Source organism: Canis lupus, chromosome 25 (genome assembly GCF_003254725.2).
Source record: "Canis lupus dingo isolate Sandy chromosome 25, ASM325472v2, whole genome shotgun sequence".
Classification (NCBI taxonomy): domain Eukaryota; kingdom Metazoa; phylum Chordata; class Mammalia; order Carnivora; family Canidae; genus Canis; species Canis lupus.
In genome coordinates, this window is record NC_064267.1 from 13,556,472 (window position 1) to 13,583,157 (window position 26,686).

Sequence of the window (26,686 nt, forward strand, 5' to 3'; positions counted from 1 at the left end):
CACTTAAGAAAAAAGGAAGTTACCTTCTGGTTAGCTTTCCGCAGAGCACTGCTAGAGTAAGAGCTGAGGATCACAGTACTCTGCAGAGCAGACACATGAACTGTCATAACCCACAGCCTTCTACAGTTTGGACCTCTGACTCCGAAGGTCTTGGACAGTGAGCTGAGCATTGGGCAGACAGTACCATCGGTGGGTTGGCTAGACAAAGAAACTCCAGGACAGCCAAAAACAACCAGGAAGAAATAGCTTCATGTTATATGGGGGTAAATTGAGTCCAGCCTTGAAGGAATTTTGCTGGAAGGTGGGGTCGGATGGGGGTGGAGGGAACAGCCAACCTTGGAGCATTCTACAAATGGTCTTCCACTGCTTTCCCGTGGGACCCATTAGAGGATTCTGCTCTGACACTTCAGTGTCATGATACCACTAGTAATCATAGATGAGAACTTCAATGGAAATTTGTGGGATTAGGCTCCCACCGTTCTACATTTAAAGATGATTTATTATTTTTCTTTTAATTAAAGGACACCAGGAAAACATTTGTTTTCAGTCCTGATATGCAGGCCCACCGAGGCTTATTTCATAGAACTTCTCACTGAAGGTTCAGCAGGTCCTGTCTGCGTTTCCACAATGAATTACTTCCGTGGACACTCAGGCCCACAGCCTCCCCAAATCCTTGCTCATAATCCCCAACATCTGTTCTATGTCCAGTACTGACCAACGTGGGAATCGGCAAGTATTGGCTGTCAGCATCGACACAGATGAGCAAACATGCTCACAGAGCGTCAGCTGGCCCTGTGATTTCAGCTGAACATGCTGGACATAAGCTCGGCTCTAGTTTAAACCATTTGTGACACAGAGGAAACACCTGTTTAGAAGTCATCCCAAATAAATGGTGTTGAGTCATTGGAGAGGTTGGGGTTGATAGCAAGAGTTCAGATTGCAGAGCTCTGGGTACTTGGGTGCATTATGTACCTCAGATCCCTAGGGTTGATGTTAACATGTATTTCTCCAATATTTGGAGTGAGGATGGTCCATCTAAAGTTAGGATGAATCTTACTCCTTTTTTGGTAACACAAAATTTCATGAAATCCATAGCATCAACCTCAAACAAATATCCCATATTACCTTATTTTGGACTCAAGTCTAACATCTATCATTTAAAAAAATTAAAATATAGTGTGCTGTTCTTAATAGAATGCTTGATTTATGTGGGGAGAACAATATGACCCAAAGGAAAACTGGATCTTTGTATATTAGTGAATTACACTGTATGATGAACCATGTCTCTGTTTCTGCCCAGTCCCATCAACTGCCCAGTTGGGAAAAGTGACCAAATTCACTCAAGTCTGACGATCAGTAGAGGCATTCTACCTATTTGTGGTGTTGCTTTGTTCCAGACATATGCAGAAGAGAATAATAAAGAATAATGGAACAGAAAGAAAAATAAGGCAACACAATTTAACATGAAATATTAAATGAGACCACACATCCTTCACATATACAAACTACCTAACTTACTGGAAGCTAATATGGTGAGTTGAATGATTAAGTAACAATCTCCTTGAATCTGAGTTTGCTCCTACAAAATGTTGCTATCTACAAAATGGGGCTATCTTATTCTTGCAAGGTGTTTGCTGGGCATCCAATAACATATATAAGTATCCTGGTACTTGGCACTGGAATTTTTAGTACACTGCAAACTGGCAAAATCTAACTCTGGCATGGAATGTGAGGTTACTCATGGTCCAGCCCCTCCTGTCTATCACCAAGACTCTGCTCTTGGCCCTTCATCACCAGAAGCCTGCACTCTAGCCATGTTGAACCATCTGCATGTCTCCAAATCCTCAACAGTCCTTTTTTCTCGGCCTTTGCTCATCTTGTTCTTTGCCCAGCTGACAATGCCCCATTCTGCCATTGCTCTGACTTTGAAAATTCCTCTTCCTCCCCTCAAGACTCAGTTCAAATATCCCTTCCTCATTTTCTCCAGAAGGATTATATACTTCCTCCCCTGCGTACCTCTATGATGATAACAATCTTATTACCACCACTTTTTACATGGCTACTACTTGTCAGGCACTGTACTAGTAACTTGCCCTCCCCTCATTTAATACACATGGATGGCCCTAGAAAATTCACATTATTGTGAACTGCCATCTATTGAATTTATTCAATTTATTGAACACTCCATTTATTGAACACTCCTCCATCTTATAGATGTGAAAGTTTGGTTCAGAGAGGTCACACGATCTTTTTAAGGTCATGCTGCTGGCCAAAGGTAAGAATCACTGTTTGCTTCAGGTCCATCAACCCCAGAGTGCCTGCTCTTTCCACTGTACCCTGTGATATTGCATTATGTTCAACATTATGCTTATTTGCTTATCCATCTTCATTAGACTGAAAGCCTCTTAATGGTAGGGATGTGTTCTATACATTCCTGTATCTGGGCAGTTGGTTTGTCACAGGCAGCCAGTTATTAACAGACTCACTAGAGACAGTGAAGGGGAACCTTTTTTCTGCACAGGCTATCCATGTATACTATATATTTGATACTGCCTGCTTTGTTGGGGTATAAACACCTGGAAAGGAAGTTACAGCCTAGCACATGAGTACCATCCAGGGAACACCTGTTTTTAAATCTTTACCAACTGACACTAAATATTTTTGTCTGGATTCTTATGAGTTCTTCGATCAACACCAGGTAACCTTCCCTCCTGGGTGGCTTTCTAACAGTTAGGGATTAGAGCTGGCTCTCAGCACATGGGTCTATTTTAAGCTAATTAGCTAGAAGCATACACTCTATGAGGTGCAGCATGCCCACAATCAGGCCGGCCTGCCTCAGCCCTCGGAGATAGGGCTGCTTGCCTTTATTGCCACCACCAGGATCCTGGCAATACATTCCCCCAGAGACCTGACTTTGAATGGTAACTTCAGAGCAAAAGTCCCATAGTGTAGACAAAGTGGCTCCGGTTTAACTTACTGTAGTAGTTCTTGTCACTTCAATGACTGCTGGGAAAGCTGGTCACATGACAGACGTTCCACTGACCTCAGCAAGGTATGCAATCTCTCACGTGACCCGAGGCTTCTCAGAGCAGGCTTGTTCCTAGCATAGAAGCTGAGTCTATCTATTGCATGTTTCTGGGAGTAGCTGACACGCACAAAGCTTCCAGTCTTCCCTCACCTGTTGGCTGCAGCTAATGGAGACATGTCTACCTATGTCCTGGGAGAACCATGATAATCGTTGCCATTTATTGAACACTCCTCCTGAGCCCGGCACAGTACTAAGTGCATTACCATGAATTATTTTATCGAATTAACACAGTGTACAGTAAACACAGCAGTTTCCACCACCCTGATCTCCTTTTTGTAAATGATATAAAAACAGAGGAAGAGATTTCAGTGACTTGTCTAAGGCCACATAGACAGGAAGTGGTCTAGTGGGGAGGCCCTGTGCTCTGCACTGCCTCTTGGGCAACCCTGGGTCTTATTAAAGCAAAGACCATCAGTGAAAGGCAGGAAAGGGATCCAAGAGCATGACTGCCAGCCAAATCAGGCAGGAAGATCTGGCTGGCTCTGCCGTGTAATCTGGTATCAGGGGAAGAAGCTGAGTAAACGGGAGTAAGAATAGTTCTTGTACAGCTCACAATTACGCACTGGTAATGGGAAACCCAAATAAGATAAAAAGTGAAATTTGGGGGGCATTAAATATGGTTCTTTTCAGGTCTAAACCCCATGACTGACTTCCCCAGCAGGCTTTGAGCAATCAAAACACCCAAGACAAATCCCATAAGCATACCTAATTGAATAATCCAGATTCTGTTTGCTTGGGTTTTGAAGCATCAAAACAGTTCCTTTATATGCTGACTTTGGCTCCCCTGCAGTTTTAATTAAGCCTCCCAAGGCTCACAAGCATATTAAAATGAGGCGGAAAGAAAAACCTGCGGCCTTTGATGCCAATGACCACAAGGTGCAAGTATTCTGGTTTGATCTGTGCTAGAGCAGCTACAACTGATGTTCAGAGCCGGCCCAAAGGGAGAATTTTCTGTTTATTTTTCTTTGTGGGGAGGGGGCGGTGATTACTCAAGTGATGAAAAGGTTTCTTTCTTGTGGGAAGTTGCAACAAAACAGGCACCAGGGAATCCCCAGGCAGACGGGTGTTTCTTCTTTGACCAATCCCAAGAGACTGGGGATGGGTGCTCTTCTTTCAATGAACACAGTGGACTCTTCCCTCTTTGTTCCTCTCTGAGATCCGTATGCAGTACATCTACTCAGCCAGCTGAGCCAAGATACTTAATGCTTTTTTCTTACTTTAGAGGAATGAAGTTACATCATGCCCACACCTTAAGGGTAAGTTTATTAGAAAACCCTAAGCTCTCTGGCTCTATCCTAGCTTGAATGACACCTGGGGCTTCTTATCAAGTATCTTCTCTGTGGTTGGCCAAGAACTTCAAGATGATTCCCCAATTTTACCCCAGTTAGGGATCTGTGTTTCAAACAGATAGCCTGGCTTGCTCTCCCAGCCTCGATAGTAGGCATAGCACCACTGCTCCAGCCCACCTGTTTACCCAGCAGTCTGACCACCCAGGCCCTGTGTTTAGCAGCGTGCTGGGTGCAGAGACCAATGGGTCACATTCTTCTCTAGCACCTTTGAGAGAAAAAAACATAGACCATTTCCTTTATCCTATAAGGATAACATAGCAATGTACTGTGGGACAGCAAGAGTGGCAGAGATCACTTCTAGTTGGGGACAAATAAAAAAATCCCTCATAAAGTGGCACGTAATCCCTCACTAAGTAAAGGATGGGTAGGGTTATGATGTAAAAAATGGCAGTGGGAGGGACGTCCAGGTGGAGGGCTGGGAGAAACAAAGGATGCAGGTGGTGGTGAAGAGCTCCATTTGCTCAATCACACATCATGTATGGGTGTTGTGAGGGAAGAGGTGGGAAAGGTTGGTGGAAGTCAGCCTCTAGAGGCCCTGGAGCAGGAGCCTGAAGAACTGAGATTTCATTTCATAGACAGTGAGACCACCTTCATTTGTTATTCATGCAAAGAGTATTTTTAAGGCCAGGTTATGAGTAAGACACTGAGCTAGCTGCCGGGCACACAATGAAGGAAAAAAAAAAAAAACCCACGTAAGTTTCTTCATCTCAAGGTGCTGACATTCTAGGTGGGAGGGATAAAATGTTACACAAATAGCACAACTGACTTTCTTGTCATTCATGGCAATGAAGGAACGTGTTCTGATGTGATTACAAAGAATAATGAGGGGGCCTAGGGCTTCTCTTAAGAAGTACCATTTGAGCTGAGCCCAAACAAGGGGGTGGAAATTTCTAGGAGAGTTTGGGCAATGAGGTTTGGAGTACTGTACATGGAAAGAACAGCACATGCAAGGGCCCTGTGGTAGGGGGAGGGGGAGGGGGAGGGGGAGGAGGAAGCTTGTCAATGTAAAGCACTGAAAGATGAGCGGTACAACCAGACAGTGTGTTACGCTGAAGCTGACAAGATGCACAGGGCTAGGTCAGGCTGGGCCTTGTCTGCCATGTAAAAGATTTTGGTTCTACATAAAATTCTAAATCATCAAAGGATTTTTAAGAGGGGAGGAGCACAATTTTATACTGTTGAGTGAACATTCCAGATCTGGTGCAGAAAATAGGGAGGAACAAGACAAGAAGCAAAGGGCCAGCCCAAAGGTGGTGTCCTGCGCCAGGGTGATGGCATGGAAATGAGGATAAAGGGGAGGACTAGGAAGATATTTGGATAGGACTAATGATGGATTAAGTGTGAGTTGGGGTGAGGGAGGTGCCAAGGTGGTGGTCTATACTAGGACAGACTCACACAGAAAAGCCAACTAGGATATTCCTACACTTAGAGGCTACCATCAGCAGATAGCACTGGAAATATAAACTGCAGCAAAGGTGTGAGAAATTTTTGCTGAGGGAAAATGCGCAAGATTTGATGTTTCAATGCAGAGGTTGTGGGAAGAGGATGAGGGAGATGCTAGGGTGACTTGAAGTAAAGATCTATATATAATCTAGCAGTTGGAAACAGAGACCACTTTCAACACTGGGCCAAAGTGGGACAGACTGGAGACACAGTTACAGAAATAATGATCACAACTGGGTTTAGAATAGATGAGACTGGCAGAGAAAAAGGGGAGAGAGGGCAGCCCAGGTGGCTTAGCGGTTTAGCGCTGCCTTCAGCCCAGGGCATGATCCTGGAGACTGGGGATCGAGTCCCAACTCGGGGTCCCTGCATGGAGCCTGTTTCTCCTTCTGCCTGTGTCTCTGCCTTTCTCTCTCTCTCTCTCTGTCTCTCATGAATAAATAAGTAAAATCTTAAAAAAAAAAAAAGTGGGGGGAGAGAGAAGAGAAACATGTCAGAAACTTGAGGTACCCATACATTTCAGGGAACAAAGAAAGACAACAGGAAGACTAGAGGATCAGAAGAGAGCTTCAATATGGCGGGAGAAGACAGCAGTATCAAATGTTGCAGAAAGCCTGGGGAAGAGCAAGACTAAGACCCATAGTTCCAGAGACTAGAAAGGCATTTATGACCTATGAGAGAAAAGGTTAAGGGGTGAGGGCTTAAGTCCACTGCCAGGACTAAAGGAATGTGAGGGACATAGGAGGACAAGTATAGGTCACTCTTCCACCACGCTTGGGAATGAAATAGAGCACAGAGTACTGTAAGGGGAAAACCAAGGATGGGGAAGGTGTTTGGCGAGCTCACGTTAGGGAAATAGCTAGTAAACATAGAAAAATTAGAAATGTACATGAAGTCCCGGGATTAGGCCAGGTTTTTATACTTGCTTTGTTTTGAGGAGAAGGGGGTACCCGCTAAGTTGTACTTATCCATGCATAACTAAAAATTCCACAAACAGTGCTCAAACAACAAAAACAGTTGCGACTATTCTCCCAAAATAATTCTGGAAGTAGGTACTTGCTCCTTTGTGCTGTCAGGTTCCCAGGCTTTTTCCACCCTGTAGTAGTACCACCCTTAGTGTTGGCTTTCTGTCCTCTTGCTTTTGGTTTCACTGTCCCAATGTGGCTGCTGTGGCAAGACTTTCTAGCTGCCTTCAAGGAAGGAAGAGAAGGTAGCCCCACCCAGCTCCACTCTCACGAAGGAAGCCTGTGGTCAAGTCACCCTAGTGCTTGCTGGCCATTTCTGGCTCACGTGGCCATGTAGCAGTATAAAGGAGGCTGGGGACTCAAACATTTGTCTTTTCAGCACCGTTAGTGGGAAGTGGTAGAAATGAAAGGTTTGTTAATGGCAGTCTGAAATTACCAAGAGAGATGCAGAATATGATCTGGGCAAGAGGTAGTTATCCTACACACAAAGAGAAAGTGTAGTTCCCGAGAAGGAAGGAGAAGACAGGGGATACAGAGGTGTCCTGAGACAGGGAACAATGCACCTGGCGTGGGTGAGATGGGTGGGTCATCACCGTGGGACATGGGACTGTCCTGTCAGCGAGCACGAGGGAGGGAGGAAGAGTAGGGTTACACAGTTGGAAGAGAACTGCTGACATGAGAATCTCACCTGTGGTAAAAAAACAGAGTTTTGGCCAAATGGGGAATCCCCAGGAGCTGCCCAGCTCTAGCACACAAAGCCTAGAACAATGTTGTCTCACCGAAACGCGGCTGCTGGATATCAGTTTTCTTTTTATTATTAAGAACAATCACTTTGTTTTTTCTTAAAAGGTTGGCTCTTAACTTTGTGGGCAGTTCTTGCCCTGTTTGCAAGAATTTAAAATTCCTGAAAATATTTAAGGGACTGGTTGAGCCCCTTTACTAGAGAAGGAAATAAATACCAATCAGTATGGGCCTAATGTAAAGTAGGGAGAGAAAACAGAGGAAAACGGTCAATGTTTTCATTTGAACAGAGAAGTAGATGGAATAAATAATTCTTTTACATTCTTTAAAGACGGAAATGATGTAATTTTGAGTCAATTGAAAGGATTCTAATATCTCCTATTCCAAAGGGAACCTTTAAATAATGCACGTCTGCTGACTCTTTGCCTCATCTTTCAAGCAGGCCCCCGGGCCATCTGCTCTGGGAAGCCCGGAAGTGTTGGGCAGGTTGTTACCTCCGCCAAGCTGGAGCTCCTTTCTAACTGACGCAGAGAAAATGTGGCCTTGTAGAACTCACCAATTGTTTTCTCTGGGGTTTGAAACCATAACATTTCCATTCAGAGGAAATAGCTTAGGATGTTTATTTTTTCAAGACTTCATGAATATTAAAAGCACCATAAGTGAAGCCAAAATGTAAGAAAAACGAATGCAGTGATACCAAATGTGGGTGTTCTGCCTTCAAAGTCGTCTTCATCCACGTAAAAGGTCTGAAGCAAAAGAAGAGACATGGTGTACATATAAAGCTAGATTGAAATATAGTTCTGGAGACGAAGTGATCACAATTTTATCTGGGCTCTTGCCACACTCCGTGATGGAAGGCAGCCGGAGTAAGAGGAGCTGTTACGTGAAGGCACCACCCAGAAGAGTGAACAGACGCCTCCTGGAAACTCCATGCGCTGTTTCGTTCTCAAAGGTTCAGATTTATTCAGCCCGGATATACCATGAGGATTTACATATCTTCAATTTAATGTGAAGCACTAATAACCAGTGAGTGGCTTAGATAAGAAGCCTTATGAATATTCAAGCCTTTTAAATCTTCCAGTGCCAAGATACACATTTCTCAACATGAACCCGTGTACCACAGTGTGCAGGATATTATTTCTTTCCCGATTCTGCTGGCACAAGAGCAGCCCCACAGTTGGAGAGATACTAACTGGCATTATGACAAAAACAGTTGAGAACGCTGACAGAGACAGCTACCAGCCTATTTTGGGATTGAGAATGATTCAGGTTCTGCAAAAGTCAAGATTTCTGTTTTGTTTTGTCTTTGTTTTTTAAAGAGAAAAACCAAACACTAAGTCATTTCTGAAATGGAACCATTAAAATTCATCCAACAAAGGTGATAAAATGCAGAATTCTAACGTTTTTTTTTTTTTTTAATTAAATGCTTTTCCCAATGTGTTGAGTAGTACAGGGGGCCTATAGGATTCCCCAGCACAAGGACCACCACACATTTGGGGTGGTGGAAGTAATACTGAAGTGGGGTTTATGCACGTGCATGAGAACAAACTGTGTAGCGGACCCCCAGGAAAGGGAAGAGGATGAAAGAGTGGAGAGAGAGCAGGAGGAAGAGAAAATACAAAATATGCACACAGAGGAGAGATGGGAGAGGAGAAGAAGAAGCCTGGAGAGTCTAGGGAGCACACATCTGCTGCTATTCTGTGGTCCTCTATGGCTTCCTGGCTTCAAGGCAGGTGCAGACCACCTCATCTTTCAGCTTACTGGTTTACTCTTTCAAATATTTCTGAGAGTTAACTAAATATGAACTGTATCAGTTTTTTTAAAAAAGATTTTATTTATTTATTCATGAGAGACAGAGAGAGAGGCAGAGACACAGGCAGAGGGAGAAGTAGGCTCCCTGTAAGGAACCTGATGTGGGACTCAATCGCAGGACCCCGGGATCATGACCTGAGCCAAAGGCAGACACTCAACCACTGAGCCACCCAGGCATTCTCAAACTGCATTAGTTTTGCAAGAATTTAAAATTTAACTTTTTTTTTTTTTTTGTGACTGGTAATAAATATTTTTATTTTCTAACTTTGAACTTGTTTCTGAGACATGATCCATCAATTACATGTTTCTCATTCATTCATTTAGCAAAACACTCACTGAACACCTGCCATATGCCAGACATAGTATTGTATGCCAGAAATATTGTAGACTATAAGGGAGACACAGTTTATGCCCTCCAGAGCCTCCTGTCTATTGAAAAAGAAAGATATTCAGGAAATAAGTGCCACAGAAGGAACAGAGTAGACAACAGCATGCGCTGTGGGGTGATGGCAGCTGCGGCAGGAGTAGGGAGCCCTCAGAAACTACCTCACCCCCCAACCTCCCACCCCCACCCCGAATGACCCACTTTTTGGAAAAGCTTGAAGGAGGAGGAATGGATCAGGTAACAGGCCGGTGGTGGGGCATGCCACTGGAAGGAACAGACGGCCCTGTTCCAGGCCTGGGCAGAGGCCCAGATGCTGGAGAAAGCTGGAACATTCCAGGAGCTAATATGGCGGAGCAGAAAGAGCAAGGGAGAGCTGACGCAAAGAGAAATTAGATTGTGGAGGGTCTTTAAATCTTGTTAAGTATCCTGGACTATATCAAAATGTCAAGATGAAGCTATTACGGGGTTTTAAGCAGCAAAATGACACACTCCAATTTACATTTAAGAAAGATGATTTAACCATGGAAATTTCCTGTAACAATGGAACATTTTAGCTTGAAATCTTCAACTCTAAATCTTTTTTACACTGTTAAATGTATCTGTAACCACACCCATATTAACTATTTTCATTTTAATCTTAGATACAAGGTATTTCTCTTCTTGTCCTAAGCCACTGTTTTGTCCCAAGCTCAATTCCACATTTTTCTTTTTGAGTCCATTCGTTATCTTGCTATAAGCCACTCCTTCCCATATCTTATCAGAACAGTTCTTTCCCACTGAAATGCTTTCCCACTTCTTAAATGGTGGTTGAGTGTGGGGGTGTGGGGTGTGGGAGGGGTGGGGGTAAGGGGTCAGGGGTGGGAGGGATCTCTATTTTTCTTCAGGAACATGTTGAGGGGAGTCATGATTATCCCTAAGGAGTCCCCACAGTTTTTTTTTTTTTTTGACTCCACCTCAAAGCTGATCTTGTCCTTTTGTAGCTTGAGTCCATACATCATTCATTACACAGAACATATTGTACTAGTTGCTTTCTTCACTAAACCTTTGAGGACAATAGCCACACATTTTTATATTCTCAGCACCAAGCTCAAAGCCTGACAGAAATGAGACCTGTTATTTTTTTCCACCTGAATTTAGTAAAAACAGCAAGCATTTGAAAGTCCTTGTGACTCCCCAAATCTAGATGATAGATGATTCTCCTGTCATCTGGGCTACAGAAAGCTAAACAATTTACAAAACAAGTGCAATCCAGTCTTTACCTGCTTAGCTCTTAGTGAGAATTATATATCATAGGAACCCAAAATACTTCAATGAAAGATCAATTTATGATACTGTTATAGGTTGAGTTATCTCCCTCCCCAAATTCTTAAGTTAAAGTCCTAAAACCTACTACCTCAGAATGTGACTTTATTTGGAAATAGGTTCACTGCAGATATAATTACTTAGGATGAGGTCATTAAGGTGAGCCCTTAATCCAGTGACTGGTCACAAAAGGAAAAATTTGGTCACAGACATGAATACAGGGAGAACACCATGTGAACATGAAGGCAGGGATCAGGGTGATGCTTGGGCAAGCCAAGGAAAATCAAAGATTGTCAGATACTGCTAGGAGGCAGACACATGGAAATATTCTCTTTCACAGCTCTCAGAAGGAACCCACCCACCCAACATCTTTATCTCAGACTTCCAGACTCCAGCTCTGGGAGACAAATTTTGTTAAGCTATCCAGTTTTTGGTATTTTCTTAGAGCAGCCCTACGAAACGAGTACAGATATTAATAGATGGTCAATTGTTCAGAGTTTAATGGCTTTTACCAGGCCTTCAGTCACTGTGTTCTGGATGGGAGGAAAGGCACAGCAAACAGGGAAGAGAGGGTAGATAGAAACTATTTTATGGGATGTACATATTATCAGCATTATCACCTGAGTCTTGCAAAGACAAGGGAAAGTAAGTTAAAGGGCACCTTACTAGCTAGTATTTATTTCTCCTGTCCATGTCAGCTATTTGGAAAAGAAGTACCCTTTGACAGTGACACAAATCCATCAATTAAAAAGCCAGACACTGAAACTATACCAACAATTTCTATAGTGTTTTACGCAGCCAGAGAACAACTTCACGGTAAATGCTAAAATTACATAATCATGACTAGATGATATTTTTAGAGAAAGAAAACCAGAGGGGATTTACACCGTCCAACCCTCTGTGTACAGAAAAACGAAGATTAAAGCCCTCAGGAAATACTCTATCGTGGTTGTGGGCAGCGCCATTAATGAGAGTACAGCACAGGAACACCATCGTCATTAGTATGGTAGCTTCTAGGGACCAGGGGACTTAGGATCATCCCCTGAAGGAAAGTTCAGGCTAGAGGTTGTGTTATCTCAGGCTACCATATTAGCAGATGGTAGGATGGAATCTGGACCTGATCACTGGGACTTCAGTCTCAATCATTTTCCTAAAATAAACGTTGTCTGGACGTACATCAACATTGAGAGTCCTTTTTCTTAACTTAAAAATGGTAATGGTAAAAAGCAGAAAAAGATTTCATGCATTGTGCATTCCATGCTCTTTAGGGCTTGGACTAGCCCCCAGTGGCTGCAGACCATGGCTTACCCTTGCTGCCTGCAGCACCTAGCGAAGCTCTGGCTTATAGTAGGCAAACAGAATAAACGTTCACAGCAAGTGAAATAAAAGACTTTAATAAAATACTATTTTAGAAGACTCCATGAGCTGGCAAGAACACCACTGCTTCTCTTGGCAGGGCTGTGCTGGTGGATCTGGTTATGGGAAAACTTTACTATACTATTCAGCCAAATATGATAACTGCTCAACCTTTTCTGATGTAAGGAGGGGCATTACTTTTTACTCTGTGTTCCTACCAAGACATGTGTTTCTAGGTTGTTCCCTTGCTTTCTAAAGTAAACAGGGTAGTTGAGTCTGGATCTGTTTAACCCCACCTGTCCTTTCCCTTCAAGTTGATAATAAAACGAAGAGATTCCAGTTCAGATCTAGACCAACACGGCATAGAGCCCAAGACTGGTTCCCTATAAAAGAAGGCGTTCCCGGAGCTTTCTAACAGGCAAGGCTCTGTGTACAATTATGGGAATGAGGTTACAAGGATTAGAATTAGTGCATGTCACAGTCGGAAAGTGCGGCTGGCGGGCAGTTGCCTATGATGCGAACAGATGAGCAGCAAATGTGTGTAGCAGACCAAACCTCCCCCTTTTTGGGAAACCACACCCCAGTCAGGGATATTTGGACACATGCAGGCATATTAGACGTGGCATATCAATTCTAATAGCAGGCCAAAAAAAGAATATGAGGAGTTGCTAACCTTCTTAATGCTTTCTGAAGGGGCTCCAATAATTGCTTATTTATAACCTCTGAACACTTGGTGGCCTTCCATGGACAGAGCAAGCAGCTGCCTACAGGAAACCAACTGCCCTGCCCACTGACTGGAAACACATGCTCCTTTCTGTCACCTTTGGGAATAGTTGCAATTCCATAATGTGATAGTTGTCAACTTATTTCCTTCTATTGGTGGTTCACTGAAACTTCAGAATCTAAAGATCTCATCATCCTGTCATCCTGTCACCAGCCGCTATTAGTGCCTGAAACAATGCTGCAATAATAAGACCAATCAGACTTATTCTTGTAAAATTATCCCTTTATTCTAAACTCCTACAAATCACTTGGCGACCCTTCTCAGGCTCGCTTGAGATACCCAGATTCTGAATGCTAGAATAAAATTCTTTTTTTTTTTTTTTTTAAGATTTTATTTATTTATTCATGAGAGACACACAGAGACACAGGCTCCTGCATGGAGCCTGACACAGGACTCGATCCTGGGTCTCCAGGATCATGCCCTAGGTGGCGCTAAACCGCTGAGCCACCGGGGCTGCCCCTAGAATAACATTCTTAATGCTTAGAATAAAAACTCTTAAGGAGCACAATGAATTGAGATTTTAAAAAAATTGCATGTTACTGATTAGGATGATGGACCCATTAGAATTTTAGAGTTGAAGAACTCTTATTGATCATGTGGCACACTTCTACTTTCCTGTTTTATATCATATATGCAATTGCTGTGCCAGGATTTTCCTAGTATATTCTACAACTCTGAAAATGCAACTAATTCCTACTCTTCAAAATTAAATGTAGTTGATTCTTACTCTCCGAACTTGACAAGTGTCACTCTTCTTAGATTTCAAAAGCATTAAGAAATTAAATTGCAGAAGGAAATATATTCTTTCCTCAATAAATTATTTAATTTATTAGGGCACTTGGGTGGCCAATTGGTTGGGTGTCCAACTCTTGGTTTTGGCTCAAGTCATGATCTCAGGGTCATGAGCCTAAGCCCAGCATCACAGTCTATACTCAGTATAGTCTGCTTGGTAATTCTCTCCCTCTGCTCCTCCCTCCATTCATGCATTCTCTCTCTCAAATAAATAAATAAATCCTTTAAAAATTATTTAATTTATTAACTTATTTCTAGCTTAGAAGTGTTACAATATACTTTTTGCTTTTACACACATTTGATCAAATAAACACCAAAACTATACTTCGAACTGTAAATATTATACTGTTCTTTGATATATAATCAATCAAAATAGCATATCTTGGCTTTTAGGCTTAAATCTTTCACACCAAGGGTGCCTGGGTGGCTCAGTGGTTGAGCATCTACGTTTGGTTTGGGTCATGATCCTGGGTCCTGGGATCAAGTCGCACATCGGGTTCCCTGCAAGGAGCCTGTTTCTCCCTCTGCCTATGTCTCTACACCTTTCTGTCTCTCATGAATAAATAAATAAAATCTTTCATGCCAGCACAAGATTTTACAGGTAAATAAATTAAACGGAACACATAAATATGAAATTGCCTTCAGTTCAGTTTTTTTCAAATATCTGATAATCTTTTACACATTTTAAAGGGGAAAAAAGCTCAAAGCATGAAAAAGCTCACACTAGCTTATTCTGTTGGAGTCAAAGTCTTTTAGCCTTTCTGTTAAGTTTTGTTAGATCTTATTCATTAGATATTGCTTTTAGGTGTATGTGGAGAGTGAAAACAGGATAGAGTTACTTCTTGGAATATAAGAGAAAGACACAGAGTTTCTGTCCTCTGGATCCTTATAGTTTTGTTCTGAGCAGAAATAAGTAGAAGTAAAATAAGAAAATGTTGGGAATATTCAGGAATATTCAGAAGAGCCAGTGACCAAGCTGTAGAACGGGGACTCCTATGGCCAAATTGGCCAGAGATGGTGAGATTCCAATGAGGCCATGCAGAATAGAATGCAGGGAGACTTGGCCAAGTTTCAGAAGTGGAATTACCATACTTGGTGATTGAGGAGCCTGACAAAAGGGAGGATTCTGGTCTCTAGCTATGTGAGCTGGTAGATGGTGGTGCCATTTACAGAGACAGAAACACAGACAGGTGAGGGGGTGTGCAGGGGAACATGAAGATGTCTCATACATGCGAAACTCAGGATGTATGGGTGTGTCATCCAAGTTGGGAAGTCTGGAAGACTCTGGGTCCCAGAGTCTGGCACTTAGATCAGTGATTTAACCTTTCAGAGATTTAGACTTGGAGCTCCTAAACACATAAGTATTATGTGAGATGTTCGAGGAAATGAGATGAGTAGATAAGACCATTTAAGAATGAGCCAGTGGCTAAGGACAGAACTTTGGGGAACTTTAGCACATAAGTTACCAAGGGGGAAAGGAAGTCTAGAATGAAGAAGCAAAGGCTTAGCTGAAGTATAGACAGAGTTCCAGAGAAAATGGTTCTAAAGGAAAAAAAAAAAGTGAATTTTATTTTATTTTAATATTTTATTCTATTATTTATTATTATTATTATTATTATTTTGAGAGAGAGAGCATGTGTGCACACACATAAGTGTGGGGAGGGGGCAGACAGGAGGGGCAGAGGGAGAGTGAGTGAGAGAATCTTAAGCAGGCTTCATGATCAGCATGGGCCTGACACCGGGGCTTGATCTCACAACCCTGAGATCATAACCTGAGTTGAAATCAAGAGTCAGATGCTTAACCAACTGAGCCACCCAGGCAGCCCAAAAGAAAGGAGTTTTAAAAAGAAAACCCAACAAACTATAGAGAGGTCTATAAGAAAGGGAAAATGTTCTTTGAAATTGTAATTAAGAACTGGCTCCAAACTTTGGTGAGAATAGTTTCACAGGAATGATGAGAGGAGTAGGCTGATGTGACAGGTTAAGGGCTAAATTGAAAGTTGAATAAGGCGAATTTCCTCTAACAGCATGGGGTCTATTAGGACTATAGCAGGGGTAGGGATAGAGAATCCAGAGGGCTGGCTACCCATTTTACTGCACTTTCTAACTTAGAGCTTAGAGAATGCACCTCTCTACTGGACCATTTTTCTCAGTACAGAAATATATTATTATTTTTTATATCCTAAAACAAAAATAAAATCTAAATATCTCAAATCTCCTGGGTATAATGATCAGAATATAGTTAAAAAGGAGGTGGTACACCCAATCACGCCAACCTCAAATGTTAAAAGTTGTTATTCCTGGCCAATGGCTTTAGGTAATTTTTATAATATGTGATATACATATTATAACAAGTACATTTAAGTATTTGAAAGAAAAATATTTTAAAACTGAAATTTAAAGCATACTAAGAAGTTTGTGATCAAGATAATAGTCACAATAATAACCAAATAAAGTTTTACATTTAAAAATTAACCCTTGGTCAGTTAAATTGTAAGCACAGAGCTTTGCAAATAGTAGATATGCAATAAATGTTTATTAAAGTGCATTCTAGGGGATCCCTGGGTGGCTCAGTGGTTTGGCGCCTGCCTTTGGCCTGGGGCCTGATCCTGGAGTCCCGGGATCAAGTCCCATGTTGGGCTCCCTGCATGGAGCCTGCTTCTCCCTCTGCCTGTGTCTCTGTCTCTCATGAATAAATAAATAAAATCTTAAAAAAAAATAAATAAAGTGCATTTTAGGACATCATTTTAATTGTGGGCAAAGGTCTAAGTCCTCAAGCTATTTCTAGTGTCAGACCAACAGGCAAGACTTCCTGGGGATACAGGAAGCCAATCTCATGGGGATGGCTGCCTTTTATGAATACCTGTAAAGATATTAATACTCTCAAGAAATGGACCAGCTCTAGCTTTCCTGTCCTTTACTAAAGGGTGTGTGTATGTACAGCGTTCATCAAATATTACTTTCAGAGTATTTAGCAAGAGCTAGATGTCATGATGTGCCTATAGTCTCAGATCCTATAGTTTACTCTTGAAAAGTATTCACAAGCTCTTTTTGTCTACCCCTTAGCTCAAGGATCAAATACAAGGAATCAAAAAAAGGAGAATGAGTCATTTGCCATAATGCTGAATGCCTTAGCCAAGATCTTTTTGTGTGTTGTTTTTTGTCCCTACATCTAAGTCCTGACTATGAGCTCACCTGAACATTTCCAGTAAAAAGGACAATGTATAGTTTTGGAAGAGAATACTTTAAAACACGAATGGCTTCATTATCTGGAAAAATATACATTTCTTTAAATGTGAATTTCATTTACTTTCCAGGCAGCACTTAGTCCAGTTTTAAAAAGCAAAATCATTATTTCCGATCTTAACCAGCTCTGTCCTCCAATTCAATAAAGTCTCAATCAACACAGGTACCCATACTGACTTTCAGGATTCATATGTATTAATATCCCTGCCTAAAAGGAATAGTATTTTAAATCTCTTCTTCCTGCTGCTTAACTTCCTTTCTAGTGCCAAACCCTAGATAGCAATTTGCTTTCTTAAATAATTCTTTTAAGATGATAACAGGAGAAGTTAATTTAAAATCATCTCAGTAACAAATACAGTAGCCCCTAACATCAGGTTACAAGTGGGATCCAAAGTGAAATGAAATGTCCAGCGACAGGCTGCTGGAATTAATAGGAAACAAGTGCCAATCGTGATATAGGAATTCATGCTATCCTTGCTTTCACTGTGCCCAAATCTTCTCGGTACTGATTCATCAATTTTAGGGGAGTTGAGGACTCAAACTTCCACAAATTAGAACAAATCTTTAAAATACGCCATTGTAATATTTTATCATGTAAACGTTTCCTTCTGATATGAGAGGAGGTTCTTTTTAGGTTTCCCTTTGATGCCACAGACAGAGTTTTCACTCTGTTGAAGGGTCTACACAACCTTGGTCTTTTTCTCCAGTGGATCTTGCTCTTTGTGCAACAATGTAGTCACCCACAAAGTAACTTTGTAATTGGAACATCACATAGCTGGAAGGATACATAGTCCAATCAACAAATATAACATTTTGGCTTCTTCATTTCCTGTTACAAATTTCTCTCCCTCCTATTTTAGTGATTGATGTTCTTCCCAAGAAAACCTCTTATCTATCACTCATGTACCTCTAGCATCTTGAAGTATTTTGTTTTTATCGGAATGTATTGGGAAACCTATCCTTCAGGCTCTACCAGTGACTTTTCATTTCTAAAACGCTCCTTATCTGGCAGTCAGTTCAACTTCATTTATGTGGTTTGGCCAGGATTTCCACTTCATAAAAGATGAATTCACTGAATCTAAAAACATATGTCCTTCTACAGATAATTATTCTCTTTAAACATCCGCCTTTTCTTATTTTCTCTCATCTTCTTTCTTCATGGTCCACAATTTTTGGGGGGCCTCTAATACTCAAAGATTAAAAATGTATCCTGTGATATTTAAGAGATTTTAGAATTAAATAAGTTATCTTATTCTGTTACAGTCCATTGTTATGAAATATCAACTAACATTTTACAAAAATACACTCCATTATGAAGAAATTATTTTTATACTTATGGGGTGGGGTGTGGGGCGGAATACAGGTTTCTTTAAATACTTGCCAGCACAGTAGAAGCCATGCTGTTTTTAAGCTTTGCCAAGATAGAATTTTCTAGCAAATAATTGATGTCAACATTAATTAGGGATTGTTCCTGAAATTATGGTGATTTATATGAATTCTGATTGGTATAGTTACCAGTTAATCATATGTATCATAACACTGTATAGTGATAACATAGTGTGGTCATGAGCAGGTCTGAAGTCAGTCAGATCTGGGACTGAACCAGAGCTGTGCATCTAACATCTCTGTGATACTGGGTAAATTACTTAATCACTCTCTCAATTTCTTCATAAAGTCCAGAAATTAAAACTGGCACTTCAGGGTTACTGTAAGGAACAGATACAATCAATGTAAAACAACTAGTATAGTATTTGGCTTGAATTAGACATCTACTAATGTAACCTGTAGAATTAAAGTTGTTTCTCGGCAGGTTTAGAAATCTTTACATGGGGAAGAAAGGAAAGGAGGGGAAGAAACTGGAAGGAAGAAAATAAGGATATTATAATGTCGTCATGTTAAACATTTGGGCTCAGCTTTGGTGAATTCCACCCATACTGCTCCTGGGACAGAGGAGACCACTGCTCTTGGCCAAGAGTTGAATTGGATGACAATCTCAAAGACACACAAATTCCACCTACATGTAGAGGTTGCTACCAGGCAGGGTGGCTAGATGCAACCCTTCTGAGCTTAGTAGCCTGTTCGTGCAGTAAGGAGTCAGAGGGAGTGTGGGATTTAAGGAATTGGGGATGAGAGCAACTGGACTGAAAGGGAAGGACATGGTGCTGGGAAAAACAAAACAAAACAAAACAAAACAAACAAAACAGGAAACACAGACACAGAACATTGGAGCCCAGCAAGTGTTCAATATATGGTCTCAGAGTCCAAAACTAAAATAAGCTAATAAAAGGGACAGAAAACAACTCGATTAGAAATAAGGGGAGACACATACAAAGGAGAAAAGCAAATTAATTCACTAACATGGACAGTGACAACACTGCAACATTCTGTTCAAGGTGAGGGTTTCACACAACTTCTGAAGCTTGTGTGGCAAAAGAAAAACAACCATGGGCAAGGTATGGCATGAGCTCTCTTCCAGGCCTGGTATGCTGCATCAAGTTATGGGCTGTGAGTAACCCTCACCTCTCCTGAGCTTCCATTTCCTCCTGTGGAAACAAAGGGCTTGGGATGTTCACTAAGATGTCCTCTGACCCTGCTTGGCCATATGCCTCGAATATTCGATCCTGCAACACATTTGAAGTTCTAACCCTATGTCCAGCCCATCCAATCAATAGGATTTTGTAGCAGGCAGGAGTCACCAGAAGAGTAACACTGGAAGCTGCTTCTTAAGCAGGAGTGTGACCTCTGAAGGCACATGCGTCTGAATGCCACAGCCACAGGTGCTGTGGTGATGGCCTTTCTTCTTTGGAATGACTCTCTGAGGGAAAGCAAGACAACTTAAAAAGGGACGCTGGGACTGGCCAGCCAGCCTTCCACCTCCCTCCGTGAGGATGCTACACTCCTTTTGAAGCTCTATCCTGAGGGGTACAGGGGAGCCTGGCCATAGACCAGTGTAGGAGCCTGTTCAAAGGCATATTTAGGATGAGTTATGTGAAAATTGCCCACAACAACATTTTTTTCTTTTTCTCTCACATTGTTAGCATTTATTAAATCAATGTCTCCATTTCCCTTCCTGTATTTTAATCTGACTCACAGTTGGTGGAAAAGTTTTCAGAACCAACCCAGAGCTGATAAATAGCATGGGCTTAATGTTAATAAAGGAACAGAGTTGAGATTGAACTAAAGCCTGGGTTTAAGTAAATAATTACACAAAACCTATGATTTTATAAAGAAAAATTTCATGGAAATATTTCATGTTTTTGTTTCAACATTATGATAAATGGAGGTAATACACTGGTAGTGAAAGCATAATTTTAGTCTTGGAAGGAAACTGTAGAGTTCACTTTGATTCACTAAATATTTATTAAACCTTTCTTCGTGCTAGGCACTAGGGTTACAAAAGCAAGTCAACTGAAATCTGTTTTTAAGCAACTTTATATATGTTAAGGAGACAAAATACAACCTGTGCCTGTGTTTGGTCTCTCCTGTACTTAAACCCCTCTGCACAGCCTTGCTTTGCTGTCTTTCACAGGCCTGACCCCTGCAGGCTGCAAGTTCTGGTAGCTCCAACTGGGTTCTGCAATGGGAGCTTCTGGCAAGAGATCGGAGAGTGGGAAGAAGGGATAGATAAGTCAGGGTTTCTCTTCTCTGCCTGAAGGTCTCCAGAAGTGGCCATGCTTCCACTGGGAATATGGCTCCAGCTGGACAGACCCATCAGGAATCCCCCTCTGCAGAGTGACCCAGCTCCTAAGCTGATACTAATGGCCTCTTCCCTTTGGTCTTCCAGCCTACGGTGGTAGGGACTTTCTATTGTGGTTCACCTCTGGGTTCTCTCTCAGACCCTATATTACTTCCACAATCAATTCTTTGAATTAAAATATGCTATTTTAAATAATTAGCCTGGCTTCTGTATTCCTGGTTAGACCCTGATACACAACCTCTTAATGATAACAACGCATAACAGACATTCTTCCAGCAAAAACACTTACGAGCTATGGGTTGGCATAGAGAAAAAGCTGAATTTTGCTGGGAAGTCTGGAAAACTCCACCCAGGTAGAAATTCCTGTCATGGTAAAACACTAATGATAAGGGTTTGGACCTTGAAAGGTGAGCCAAACCTTAGCAATTGAGGGAAGAGGAAGACAGGCACTCCATAGGGAAAATAGCATAATCCAAAGCTTGGAAATGCATAGCATGTTTCTACACAGGGTATAGTGAGAAAAAGAGGTAGTAAACAGGGTACAGAAGGGCTCCACTGTGAGGCTCCTGGAAATCCTTCCAAGGAGTCTTAGATCAACCTGTAGATAACTGTGACCCTTATTAACAAGTTTCTAAGCAGTGACAAGTTTGCATTCCAGGGTAAAGCATGGAGTAAAGGAGGTTATGACATGGGGATCATCCTGAGTAACTGCTAGAGTTGAACAGAAGGTGATGAGGGGGACAATCATCATGATAGTAGTTGAGAATGTGAAGAGAGGTGGATTTGCAAGACATGTTGGTGAAGAGAAGCATGGGATTGGGAAAAGATGGATGTGTAGGTCAGGGAGTAGCAAGAGTATATGAAAAATCCCATGTTCCATGTTTAAACACAGAGATGAATAATGATGTGTTAAGCACAGAGGTTGTAAGCCATGAGTTTGATTTTTGAGTATGTTGAATCTTAGGTGACCATATGAACACATAGAGGGCAAGTGTGAGAAGTCCTTAAAAATGTAAGCCTGGTACCCATGAAGAGGTAAGGGTTGGGGATTTACATTTGCAATGTAAATATTTATATTTGGTTGGAGCACAGCAATTGAAGAAATGGTCACAGGAAGTGATAAGAAGCCCATGAAGGATGCAACTGAACTAAAACACCACACATAATGGCCAGAAAGGAAAAGAAGAACCAGCAAATGAGGTGGAAAGACATGGATAGGAAGTTAGGCAAGAGACATAACTTGGGTGTCAAGAGAAAAGAGTTTTAAGAAGTAGAAGGTGACCATGAATATATACTAGCATAAATGTCAAGTGAGATGATGACTGGAATGTCTTTTGGTCTGGTGCTGTGATATTTACTTTATACATCAACTTGAGTTTTAGGAGGTCATCTTGTTCTATCCCTTCATTTTACAGTTGAGGAAACAGAGCCTGGGTGACTGGCTAAACTGCCCAAGGACTCAGAACTGCTGAATAAAGCTGGACCAGAACTTTGGATTTTGCTGAACAGTCAGAATGTTTTCCACCCAAGAGTCTGCTCTCCATGAGAAAAACCAAGGTTTCTCATAGAGAATCTCAGAAAGACTTGGTACTCTACATCATCTCCCCAACTCAAGTCACTTCAAGAAATTCAGGTGCTTTTGTTGTTGTTAGTCATTTTTTATATTTATCCACAGAACCTAAGAAAACTTAATTCTTAAAGACTGAACCTATTAACCTGAAGATCAAACATCCAAATGAATACAAATATCAACCTCTAATTGAGGCATTTGAAATTAAAAGATCCTTTCTATCATGTTCAGGCATTAGCATATGCCTATGCAATCTCTTCAAAAATTGTACCTTTTCTTCATGGGAAACATACAGCTACCTTGAGAACCAGCAATTAATACTCTGCTTCAATGTTTTCCTTTCCCTGATAGAAACTTGCTAGAGATGGAGCATTTGGGTGGCTCAGTGGTTGAGCATCTGCCTTTGGCTCAGGTCATGGATCCTGGAGTCCTGGGATTGAGTCCCACATCAGGCTCCCTGCAGGGAGCCTGCTTCTCCCTCTGCCTCTGTCTCTGTCTCTTTCTATGTCTCTCATGAATAAATAAAATCTTAAAAAAAAAAGAAAGAAAGAAACTTGTTAGAAATAAATGAATTTCCAGTTTTATGAAAGGAAAATAATTTCCTGACCAAGATGAGAATGTACTTTTGAATTTTTAATTATATTTGACATTTTTTCTCTTCTTCTGTTTTTACTTATTTATTTTAAAAGATTATTTATTTATTTATGAGAGAGAGAGAGAGAGAGAGAGAGAGAGAGAGAGGCAGAGACACAGGCAGAGGGAGAAGCAGGCTCCATGCAGGGAGCCTGACGTGGGACTCTATTCCGGGTCTCCAGGACCAGGCCCTGGGCTGAAGGAGGCACTAAACTGCTGAGCCACCTGGGCTGCCCTCTTCTCCTGTTTTTAAAGATGAAAGTAAGCATTACTATTTTATTTTTCACCATTTTTGAAGTATTGTCAAATTTTCTCTGAAACTTTAGGGATGGCTTAACAAACAATGGAGCATCCTGGAAAAGCTTAGGCTTAAAGAGTCAAATAGCAGCAGTACAGTCATACAGTCTGTATCTCCATCACTTCCTGGCGTTGCAATCCTGGGACAATAATTATAACAGATGGCGCAGGGTGTGCTACTACTTACCTGATGCCATATTGAATAAAATAATAGATGAGCTCATTTATGAGGTAGGCATTTTACTTCCTTTTTAAGGCTGAAACTTAAGTTTTAGGAACTTCTTTATTTTTTTTATTTTTAAAAAATTTTTAAAAAGACTTTATTTATTTATCCATAAGACACAGAGAGAGAGAGAGAGAGAGAGAGAGAGAGAGGCAGAGACACATGCAGAGGGAGAAGCAGGCTCCATGCAGGGAGCCCAATGTGAGAATAGATCCCAGGACTCCGGGATCAAGCCCTGGGCCAAAGGCAGGTGCTAAACCACTGAGCCACCCAGGGATCCCATAGGAACTTCTTTAAAGGTCACATTGGTTGACTGTAACTCAGGTAAGATGAGGACCTGGTTCTGACTGACCTCACAGGTGAAAGGACCCAGCTATAGCCTTTCAGGGGTCTCACAAACACTCATGCTTAGATTGAGCTGTTACAATCACTACACAGAAGCTCCATGTGAAATACCAAGCACAAGGTAGTGTCCGGTGGGCATTTATGATGGGGATAAAGGGCTGCTAGTTTAAAATATAACCTTGATTAAAATTTGGACATAAACTGCAAAGTAGATTTTACGAGGTAGTATATACCTTGCCATTCCATCCCATCCCATCCCATCCCAACAGTTAATTTTTTAAAAAAAGAAAACACTTCTCTAACAACCTCAGTACCATACAAAATTACCTGTAAGATAGCTTATGATTTATGATAAGAGAGAAGGAGGTGACACCGAGTTTTGGGACTCATTTGACCCAACATTTGAAGTCAAATGTCCCTTTTTCTAAAGAGGGGGAGGGGAGGACTGAAGTATGGGCTGGAAATGAACCTTCATGTGTAGAAGCTTTGGAACGTTTCTACCTGGGCCAGGTGGGGGGGCCTTTTGCCCCAGATCTTCTCACTGACCACATGAGTCCTAAACTGCCAAGCTACTAACTAGTTTCTTTCAAATTCCTAACTCATTCCTTTATGTGTTCCTTTCTGTTTCTGAGGATAGATTCTAATGGCTCTCAGCACATTTCCTCCTGGGTAAGCCCAAATTAGTCCCGTCTCAGACTCCCACTGGGCTGTCTTGGTACATCACAGAACGCTGGCTGAGAAAATCCCTTTTCAGTCCCTACAAATCACCCTAGTACCTGCTACTCTGACGAGGCCTGTGCCATTATTTATTACAGAATAAGCACTAGCTGTTGAGGGTCAATTATTCCATTGACCAGGCATTACAATAATTCCTGGTAATTAAAAGAGGTACTTAATGTGAATCTGGGTGCATATTGAAAGAAACATTAGTCCTTTTGTCATCTTGGCAAGTCTATTGTTCAGAGCCAGGCCCAACCAATTAACATCTTTTGCCAATCCCTGTCAGCTGGAGCTTAAAAAAAAGGAGAGTTGGGGGGGAGGGTCAGTCAGATGCTAATTTAGATACAATTGTGTCAGGGCTGTTTGGAAGGGACTGGCTCCAAGGAAGCCACCAGGGTTTAATGAAGCAAACAGCTTGGGTCCCAGTGACCCTGCAGGGGTAATTTTAAAAAGACCCCTCTGTGTTCCTGTGCCAAATAGCGGAGGGGCATCACAAGAAGCCCTTCCTTTAAAAAAAAAAAAAAAATGAAGAGAGGGATAATCATCCGTTTAATCTGCTCATTAAACAAATCTCTCAGGCGGACTTAACATGAATTAGCACTTCTCTAGAAAGGTAAAATGTGACATACAGCAGACAGTCCAGATAATTTGAAAGGTCACAATTCTTTATTATAAGCTCAGTTGTTATTACTGTATTAATATTCGATGATATTGAGTAAAGACCCCCACCTTCATTCAGCCTTGGGAGCAAAACAGTATGTTTCCCTGACTGGAAGACAACACCAAAAACACATTCATCAGGCCCCAGTACAGACCTAATCACAAGCTAAGGCCAGACAACATGTTTTATTCCATGTTTTTCAAACACAGGAATTAAGAGGGAGAGAAATCTGAGGCTGCCAACTCCTTCTACTAGCTTTCCACTTAACTCAGGCTTGGCTCACACGTGTGGCTGGGAATGTGATAGTCGGGCCTCAAGAAGACTGAATTTCTGCACAGAACCTCAGAAGCCCAGGGCATGCGTTTTGGCGGCCACATGGTCTACAGCATCACAGCCTGGACACAGTGATTCAAGGGGCCCAGGCCCCGGGACGATTCAGGATTGACAGTGCCTGGGAGGCAAACTTCCCAGAAAACAGGGGAATCTTTTATCCACAAGCAAGACACCACATTGACATAAACACCTCCTTCACAAATCTCCCAGTGTTATCTAAGGGGGATAATTAGTCTGCTCTTCGTATTTACTTACTCATTCCTGGGTGCCGAGAATGGTCCTGTGATCATGTTGAGATGGTGTTTACAATGAGGCCCGAAGACACAGTTCTCTTAACTAGTCAACCTAAACCCTCAGATAGGAAGCTTAGGCCCACTGAATGATGATTTCATTTGAAAAGAACAAAAAGGCTAATACTGGACCACTTTAGAAATCTTTAGTATTTCCTATCATAAGGGAAAGAGTAAAGCACATTTCAAAATAAATTGACACTAAAACAGAAACTTGCACACCAGTGTTCATGGCAGTATTATTCACCATGGCCCCAAAGTGGAAACAACACCAATGTTCATCTACAGATGAGTTAATAAACAAAATGTGGCATACAGTCATGGGGTTCAAGAAATGCTGGCTGGAAAATACGGCATCTAGGCATAGTAAATATTTTAAGCTGAAGGAGATTGAGAAAATGGTAGAAGAGAGGTTCTTTCTGACCTCCTTCTACCCTTCTCCCCTGAAGCAGGTCATAGGACTCTCATGTGAGAAGTGTCCTCCCTAGGTCCAGAGTAAAGGAACATGGACACGCTGCAAAGATTTCAAACACACAGCCTTGTTAAACACCCCCCAGTTTACTACACTTGGCTCATACTCTGGGCCCTATCATATCTTTCTAATCTTTCACTCTTCCCCAAACCTAGCAGAGAAACACTCAGGTTGAACCATTT

At 41.7% G+C, this 26,686-nt stretch overlaps 1 protein-coding gene and 1 long non-coding RNA gene across 17 annotated transcripts in view; one reads left to right on the forward strand and one right to left on the reverse strand.

The window, feature by feature from the left end:
• ATP8A2 (ATPase phospholipid transporting 8A2) overlaps positions 1-26,686 on the reverse strand; it is a 569,987-nt gene that overhangs the window by 79,201 nt on the left and 464,100 nt on the right. The window contains exon 34 of one of the 15 annotated variants that reach the window (XM_049100904.1): positions 8,216-8,332. The exons of the other annotated variants lie outside the window; for them this stretch is intronic. Coding sequence (XP_048956861.1) covers positions 8,231-8,332 — 102 coding nt within the window. The 3' untranslated portion in view covers positions 8,216-8,230. Of the gene's footprint in view, positions 1-8,215; positions 8,333-26,686 lie in introns of those variants that run through there. 15 annotated transcript variants of the gene reach the window in all.
• LOC112669516 (uncharacterized) overlaps positions 1-26,686 on the forward strand; it is a 44,568-nt gene that overhangs the window by 8,414 nt on the left and 9,468 nt on the right. The window contains exons 2-3 of one of the 2 annotated variants that reach the window (XR_004816534.2): positions 1,398-1,532; positions 22,376-22,593. This is a non-coding gene — a long non-coding RNA (uncharacterized LOC112669516). Of the gene's footprint in view, positions 1-1,397; positions 1,533-22,375; positions 22,803-26,686 lie in introns of those variants that run through there. The other variant, XR_003142317.3, reaches the window with a different exon arrangement.